This window comes from Pieris brassicae, chromosome 3 (genome assembly GCF_905147105.1).
Source record: "Pieris brassicae chromosome 3, ilPieBrab1.1, whole genome shotgun sequence".
NCBI lineage: Eukaryota > Metazoa > Arthropoda > Insecta > Lepidoptera > Pieridae > Pieris > Pieris brassicae.
In genome coordinates this window covers 8,604,928-8,614,210 of record NC_059667.1, presented here as the reverse complement: position 1 = coordinate 8,614,210, position 9,283 = coordinate 8,604,928, and the positions used below count along the sequence as shown (strand labels likewise).

Sequence of the window (9,283 nt, the reverse complement as noted above, 5' to 3'; positions counted from 1 at the left end):
CTCCAAGTTCAGGAACTTTAATAATAAATGTGTCGAAGGCAGTTCGTTAACAATATTTATAACTTATTTAATGGAAATAATGGAGTTTTTTTATTAATTTAGCAACCGTGGACAGTAAGAGGCTTTGAGACTGAGAAGAAAGGAACAAAACATACATAATCGGCAGCAACGACAACAAGTCTCGTCTCGTCTGTCTCTTTTCTTAATAGCGTAAATATAACCCGACTGAAAGAGACGGAGATGTACTTTTCCTGTAGTTAAAATAGTGAAATTACACTTATTAAGAAGGTCATTTTAACGTGAGTACGCAATATTTCAAGAGAAAACATCTTTGACAAATTTAGGATTGAGTTGAGGGGAGAGTATGTCTTCAACTTCCCAACCTCTGTAACACAATTACCACGAGCTCTTGTGGTACACCGTTAACTGAAGATACCTACTTATCTATTAAAATAGACGCATGAATATCGACTCCAGACTTAGTAATACTAATAATAATTTATTTGCTAGAATATATATTTGTAAATTGGAAATTCTAATTGCGTGATGGCAAGTTTCGATAAGACACATTCAAAATATACATTATGTATGCACAAAACCGTGTGCGACCCTGATTGTTGCCGGAGGTTCAAACCAATGTACTTTTATTTAATGAAACATAAGCTTATACGCTGTGAACGAAAACATCATGAAGAAACCGGCATGCCTTCCAAAAAAAGTAGTGAGTGTTAGACACCTACCTGCCTACTAGAAAAGACAGTTGATCACGAAACAGATATAAATCTGAGGCTAAGACTATTCTTGGCGTTGACATTTAATCGCACCGTAATTGTATTAAAATACAAACAAAACAACGATATCCGTATTTTTAATTATAATATATACGTTTAAAAATATATTATAATAATATTGTATTTTAAATTATATTTTTTTACTATTTCATTTATTAACGTTAATTGTAAAATCATTATGGATCGTTTATTTTTAACGATATTTTGAATCTCTACCAGAAAGGGGTGTTAAGTAATTATTATTATTTTCAGACACAGATTTGATTTACGGAAACCATGTGTGCTGATAACTGAACTATTCTGATGATGGAGGTCGAAGTTTGTCTTTGTGTGATTATTACGTGTTTTTTTATATGTATGTATCACGGTTTTAAACAACATGATTTTAAAATATATGATTTAATATATACCTATTGTAATAAGAGAGGTGCCAGATAAATACAAAAAGGTGATTAAAAGCATATACAATAACAACAAAGGAAGAATAAAGCTCGAAACTTTATTCCCCGCCTTCCATATAGAAAGAGGGGTAAGACAAGAGGTAAGACTATCACCCACTATTTTCATAGCCATACTCGAAAACATCATGAACAAGTTCGATTGGAGTAAAACAGGACACTATATAAAAGGCACCTACCTAAGTCACCTGAGGTTCGCTAACGACCTGATATTTCTGTCAGAGACGGTCAATGAGATGCAATTCATGATGGAATCTCTACAAAAAGCGAGTGCGGAAGTTTCATTGGAGATGAAGACTATGATAATGACCAATACACGAATAAGACCTATAACTATCAATGGTAACCCTTTAGAATATGTAGAAAGTTATACCTACCTGGGAAAAAGAATAAGTTTCGAGAAAAACAGTAACATTATAGAAATAGAGAAAAGGGTCCAACAAACCTGGAACAAATATTGGAGCCTAAAATAAATATTTAAGAGTAACTTACCTATTTGTGAGAGCTATTGCTCTCAAAGCTAAAGTTATGAACTCGTGTCTACTAGACAGCTTAACTTATGGAAGCCAGACCTGGAAATTCTCTACACAAGCTGTGAATAAAATCAATGTATGTTAAAGAGGTTTAGAGCGAAGCATGTTAAACATAAAGAAAATGGACAAAATAAGACACACAAAGATATGAGCCGTCACTAAGGTCACAAACGCTTTAACTTTTGCTCAAAAACTGAAATGGCATTAGGCTGGGCATGTAGCGAGAATGTCTAGCAGATAGTGGACCCAACGAGTTATCCAATGGAAGAGACCCTTAGACCGCTGGGAAGATGACCTGAAAAGATCAGCTGGCATAAGCTGGCATAGCACATAGCACAATACCAACAAAAATGGGCGTCTTTGGAGGAGGTCTTTACCCAAGCCGAGGTTCCTTTTAATAATAATATATATAATATATATATATATAATAATAATAATATAGTAATATACATATATATATATATGTATATTACTATATTATACATATATATATATATATATATATATATATATATATATATATGTATATTACTATTATAATCTAAGCTAACATACTAACAAAAATCAATGTTTTTTTTTTACTGTAATATAGCAACTACCAGCTATTGTAAAACAGGAAATAAAAAAGCTTATTATTATTATTTATTATTTTATGCATATAAAATTTATAAGTTTAACATAAACAAAATTAAACCTGTATTTCGTGTCATTGTCTTTTTTTAAGTAACTGTGGTAAATAGTAACTATGCATATAAATAAATTCAAATAATGCACGGATTTTTGATTTAGTTACTTGTTCGTAAATTAAACAAAACTACGCTGAAACATTACGGGTTTTGACATCTTCCACCATCATCCACTATTCCATCAATTGCGACTATAATTTAATATGTACGATGAAAAAGTTGCGACTACGGTACATACGGCCTAACGGCGGTAAGATATGGTATCAGAAATTAGCCTCTTTTAACAATCTCATTTAATTCCAGTTAAACATTATCTTCTAGTTGGAAGGTGTTCAAGGCTAACCACCAACTGAAAAACAATCAAGACAGAAGAAAAAATGTCTCATTCGTAACGAGATTTACGCATAAAAGAATATGGGTAAATAATAAAACTCCAAACGTTTAATATCTATATTTTTTATATTAACAATTTAATTATAATCCGTTCCAATGTCAGGTTTCTTAGTAGCGAGTATTTCTAAGGCGCGAGCAATTTCCGGTGGAATGGGCGGTGGTGTAGGTAGATGAGCTCCCACGGGACGATAACCGTTTTCATCAGCTGTATATGAAAGACTGTAGACTTTCCCGTCGTCGTCCTATTACATAAAAATCTGTTAATAGCCTATACAAGAAAAGGCATAGTATAAGTAAAAGTTTAAATATGTCCTTGACCTCACGCAAGCACTATATGAAATGAAACGTGATTTCTTTGTAACTATGACAACGACTCAAATAATACCGAATTTCCTAAGCTTATAAATAAGATTACTAGATCTCGCGGCTGGCAGATAGCGTATAGTATAAATTAGGGGAAAAAGTCACATTCTTTTATTTGATGGAGCGAATTGGACAAATGAACACTTATCACTACTTTCGCTCCCAACAAATACCTTTTCATTCTAGGTTTATTTATTTAAGCTATTTATACTAAATCAGATATCTTTAAGTTTGCAACTGTTTCTAAACGTATGAACTTTAGAATTAGAATTGTTTCCTACATATTCATTTCTGTTTTATACAAATTTAATTAAAACATAATTGGATGAAACTCTATCGACTATTCAAGGCTTATTGTAGGGATATTGTTCTAAAAGAATACGAATAAGTCTAAATATCTTCGAACTAATAATAATAGTGTAAAATTTAAAGTGACTCTATTTCAGACCAAACTGTGTCAATTGAACTAAATTTATTATAGGATATATTAAATTAAATATAACTTCGTATTTCTTAAAAAACGTACACCTACTGTTGACCTACGTCATCTTAAGTAGAAGAAAATAGCAACAACCAATCTCCCTATACTATTTTATGAGTAAAATTAGTAACATTTAGGTTGTCCCATAAATCATTTCCAAGCCCTTTTTCCACTTACCTCTGGGATTCATATAAGCAGATGTTTTTTTCCACACGGACTAACTAATTAATTGGCTAAAAATAATTAGATATAAAAAAATTAAAAAAATGTATGTCACTTTTAGTACGTGACGTACTTTTATTTCATTTTTTGATCTTGATTTCGGCTTGACGTTGATTTATGGGACACCTTTATGTGTCCTAATCGATCAATGGTTTTATGATTAGTTCTAATATAGTAGGATTATTCTTAAGATGAATATTCATACATTATTCAGTGTAACGTCTTGATATTTTCCGAAGATAGTATGAATGAACTGAATGTATTTAATGAACTTAAAACAATTAACCCAAGCAAACTGTTCGTGGAATTATGACCACACATTTTGGGTTACGCAAACTTATTGATTCGTTGATAAATCATCGGTGTGCTAATTGCTAATTTAGGCTGTAAAATATATTAAAAAATGCACTTGGTTAAAATAAAGATTTGTATATCAATCAGAAATTCGTGTGTGGTTGTAAACACAGCGGTATTTACCCACGATTTCAAAGTTTGCATGAGTATAATATTTATATTTTTCGCTTACTTCGTTTCCTTTAGGTATTCGTATGTGCAATAATTAAAATCTTTATTGTTTAACTGTATATAAAAACTGATATTTGTTTAAGTTACAAAATACTGGCAAAATATATGAACCTTTATGTATAGAAATATTTTTTATGCAATTACTTAACATAATTTTTGATAAAAGAAGAACTATTAAAAAGTATTAAAATTTATCTCACTGTGTATGATACGCTTCCTATGACAGCTTCTCCTGTTCCCTCATTCTTATCATTCCTTAAGAGTTTTCCCTCGCTGGAAATCTTGGTTCCATCGGCCGTATCGTAACTGTAAAAAATCTTAATGAATACAGAAACACCGTATAACCTGGTATTTAAAATGTTTGTTTGGTTGGTATTGCATTCGATTTTATATCAATGGCCCTACAACCTTTTCAAGTCTTGCCATGGTCTCCAGTGGTGTACAAATGTGGATTTAAAAAATAATATATTCAATTATCATTGGTGCGCTGGACGAAAATTTTCCCCTAAGTAACTTTTAAATTTCAAAATATTGTATACTTTGTAAATACCTGTAATGGAAGTTGCCACTGTGTGCGTAAACAAAGTTCTTCGCGTCTAAAATTTTCACAACTGGAGGGCGTATGCGCGACCGTCTTTGGAACTCTATCCTTTTGCTGTCTTCTTCGGGACGTTTAGGAAACGTTGTTACTCCTTTCACTGTACTCACAGTTGTTAATTTAGGTAATGGAGTCGAGTGTTTGATAGTACTTTCTGTTGTTTGCGTTACATTCTTGCTGCCTTGCCGTCTTAGCTTTCGCCTTCTGAGTTTTTCTGGTTTTGCTGATGTTACTTCATAAACTACAGTCACGGGAATTTCGTTTTTGTTTAGTCGTGTTTCGACTGGACTTTCTCGCTTTTGTACATGTGTTTCGAGTGATTCGAAGAAAGCTGGATGTACTTTTGCATACGTATACAATCTATCTGTTATCTCATTCACTGGTACATTGTTTTCAGCACTTCCGTCACACAGGCAAACAAACGACACAAACAATGCAATTAATCGAAAATACATATTTCTTTAAATTCATATGCGTCATAACACATCAAATACTCGAGGATGAATCGTCGCTATAATAGTTAGACAACCCACTTGTCAAACAAGATTAAAAACATAATACCAATAAAAAAACAATTCTTACGAAAAGTTAATGTCGGAGCATAGGTTAATGCGGAAGTGGCAAAGTTAAATTAATTCTCGATAATTCGAATTAAAATTTATGTGGATACATAATTCTAGTTTGACGTCCCGGGTATTTTGTAAATACTCGTAGTACCTATAGAATATAAAAAAGCGTCGTCGTTGTCAGGTAAAGTAGGCTCATTAATTTAGAATCTATCTTGTCAAAATTACATGCAACATAAAAATAATACAAATTCTTAACCACATTTTATAGAAACTCAAGATTTATTTATTCTTGTAATATTATGTTTTTACAAAACGTACGATATTGGTTAAAGCATTAAACCCTATATAACATATTTCTTTAATTTAATTTCGCTCTTTATTTGCATATTTTTAAAGTATTTTCCTTCTATTGGGTCTCCTGGAAGTGACAATTTTAATAATTTTAAATTCAGGTACTACAGGACTTAAAATGATAAATTAGCAATTTAACAATGATCTTTAATCCCGAACCCAATCCATTATTTCTCCCAAACACAAACATAAAATATCAACAATCTTCATAGCTATTTCTAAAAGACAAACAAATGCTAAAGTGCAAAATTACCTAAACCAAATAAACGTCAAATAGCTAGCGGTTAAATCGCAGGCTCACCCTTCATGTCACATATTGACACCTCAATTGTGCAATTTTCCGATGAACATCAGCCGACCGTTAAGGCTGAAGCAGTTAGCGTACGCTAAGGCTTCCCCGGCGGGGGGGAGGAAAGTGTAAATAGACGAATATACATATAAGTCGTCATAGACTCTGGAGTATCATTAGCTTTTTGGGAAGTTACACAAGATGTTTTGTCAAGTTGTCCTATTTAGTTTGATTGCTGGTGCCTTCGCAGCGCCTCCAGTGGATGTGGTGCCGCTGGAGAAGCAGCAGCCAACGGTTATTCCAATCGTGTCGCAGTCAGATGAATTAGAAGCTAACGGGACATATCACTTCAGGTACGGATTTTTTTGTAGATATCTAAATTAAAGTCAAATAAGTTTGGAACATATCAATTTGGGATTTTAGTTTAATAATATTTTAATATTCATAAATAATGTTACAAAATTAAAAAAGATTGACCCTATTTTCTAGCTACGAGATTTATATATAATATCAGAAAGGATTACTGACCTAATTCCCAATCACGTTTCAGTAACATATTTATATTATTAACTAAAGGAAATAGTATGTATTTGAAATGTACCCAAGAAAACTGTTTAAACTTGAAGTATAAAGAAGTGTTTAATATTTCTATCATTACAGCTACGAAACCGGAAACGGAATCAAACGTGATGAAATAGCCTATGAAAAAGTGATACCAAAAGCTCGGTCTGCTAATAGCAATGAAGGCGGAGAGGATGACAGCGAAAGTGATGAAATTCACGTCCAACAGGGCTCTTACTCCTATACAGGTCCCGATGGAATCGTGTATACTGTAAGGTAAGTAATATACCAAAAATATAGTTGTTAAAATCATAACCCATACAATATTTACTATATCGTTAAACTTGTATAGGTATAAAATAATGATTAAAATTTGATAAATACAAACTTAAAACGAATTTAAAAAATGTGGTCCCTGTGTTCGCCTTTAATAGTACGCCTTTTGTTGTAGAAGTTAACTGCATTTATAAATCAATAACTGAACCCTTGGTCAATTAAATAAAATTATCAATATAATATAATATATATAATTAAAATATCAATATAAAATTAAGGCTAATGACCATATTTATGCGTATTTTCATAAAAAGAACATATTTTATTTGCCCCGTTATCGTGTGGGAGCTGCGAGTCTAATATGCCTGTACTAAGCAAGTACTAAAGGAATAGCTACCGCTAGGACTATTTGGTGCAGGACTAACGTTTCTAAGAAAAAGAAACCTAAATACTTAGATATGTTTTTGCTTTAGGTTTTTTTTATAAACACATATTATTACATTTATTAAATTTAAAAATAAATTTACTTTATATATCTAAATTTATGATGTTCACACTTGTTTTCCAAAGGTAATGGCAAAAATTACTGACCTTCACTACCTGCTATCATCACATGCCTCATTAGCTCCATATACAATATGAATCATTCGATTTTCAATACAATAAAAAAAACAATGGCACAAGGCTACAACCTTTTTAGGTCTGGGCCTCAGATTTCTGTATCAGTTTCATAATCATCTGTTAATCTAATAGGCAAGTAGGTGATCAGCCTTCTGGGCCTGGCGCATGCCGCATGCGACTTTTTGGGTATAAGGCAAGCCTTTATAAGGTTGCCTCACGATGTATTCCTTTACCGTTCGAGCGAATGTTAAATGCGCACATAAAAAGAAAGTCCATTTATGCACAGCCAGGCATTGAGCCTACGACCTCAGGCATGAGAATCGCACGCTAAAGCTACTAGGCCAACACTCCTTGTCAACACATATCATATTATTATTTTCATATGTTTAATTAATGCATTATATATTTGAAGGTACATAGCAGATGAAAATGGTTTTCAACCAATAGGCGACCACTTACCACGAGTACCAGGGAACACTCAGAGCAGTTCTGCTGAAAAATCTGGACGGGCACTTAAGAGTGATAGTACCGTTTCTGCCTCGTCACCAAATCAAGTTCAAGCAGTAGTACCTCCTCCACCTGCAAGCCCAGTTGAATCAAAACCAGCTCAAAGTATACAAACTGCTGAACCTTCTGTCACAGCTGATAGTGACGCTAAGTCATCAGACAGTATTGAATCACGAGTAGCAGAGGCACCTGTTGTTGCCACAGTGGCTACTTCTGAGGCATCAGAAAGTGTACCAGCGAACGCTGAACCAGCTTCCACTGAATCAGTTTCAGTGTCATCCAGTGAAAGTGTTAGTGACTCCAGCACAACAGAAAAGGTAGAATCACCTGTATCCACAGCCGCAGAGATCATCACTGCCGTACCTGAAGTGGTATCTACTGCCGCACCTGAAGTAGTATCCACTGCAGTACCTGAAGTGGTATCCACCACAGTACTTGGTGACGTTTCAAGCACCACTTCTGCTTCCGGAAAAGTCTCAACCCTTGCAACAGAACCAGCAGCTGATGGAATAAGTCAAGAAGTTTCAACTGAAGCACAGCCTTCAACAACTGTCTCCGACCAAGCTTCAAGTAATGCTGACCCAGCGACAGTAGAGGCAAGTTCTACAACAGTATCTGCATAGTCTATTCTAATTTTCACTATCACTACTAAGTATAATTATTTGTATGTTATTGGACAAGACCTCAATTCCTGGGTCATTTGAATTAAGGAATTATGGTACGGGTAAATTGTAGATGAGCAACAAATAAACAATTTCTAAAAAAAGTGATACGATCTCAATTTTGAGGTTGACCAGGTATTATTTTAGTTTATTTATATTAAATCTCTATTTTAATTAAAACTTTGTATTGTTTTCATTGTTTTTTTTATTTTATAATCCACAAAGTGGAAATAACTGAAACACATATAATCATTCATAGTTCTTTGGAGTTGCCGATGGTGGCATGTCATGTATAACATAAATTTTAATCAAGATAAGAACTGTGTACTTAATTTTTAAATTTATTACTCACTATTAAATTATTAAGGAGCTTTGCGGGGCTTAACATTAAAATATC

The 9,283-nt window shown here is 33.2% G+C and overlaps 1 protein-coding gene across 1 annotated transcript; it reads left to right on the top strand.

Moving 5' to 3' along the window:
* Positions 1-6,451: 6,451 nt before the first annotated feature.
* LOC123707137 (serine-rich adhesin for platelets-like) lies at positions 6,452-9,082 on the top strand. The gene is made up of 3 exons (XM_045656947.1): positions 6,452-6,612; positions 6,920-7,096; positions 8,130-9,082. Exons 1-3 carry the CDS (start codon positions 6,461-6,463, stop codon positions 8,845-8,847), a joined length of 1,047 nt encoding a protein of 348 aa, XP_045512903.1. The 5' UTR covers positions 6,452-6,460; the 3' UTR covers positions 8,848-9,082.
* The last annotated feature ends 201 nt before the right edge of the window (positions 9,083-9,283 follow it).

Bases quoted from the DNA above. Each gene is read 5' to 3' on its own strand.
- LOC123707137 (XM_045656947.1), top strand. From the start codon at position 6,461: ATGTTTTGTCAAGTTGTCCTATTTAGTTTGATTGCTGGTGCCTTCGCA. The intron at 6,613-6,919 runs GTACGGATTTTT...CTATCATTACAG, and splicing joins AACGGGACATATCACTTCAG to CTACGAAACCGGAAACGGAA. The intron at 7,097-8,129 runs GTAAGTAATATA...ATATATTTGAAG, and splicing joins GGAATCGTGTATACTGTAAG to GTACATAGCAGATGAAAATG.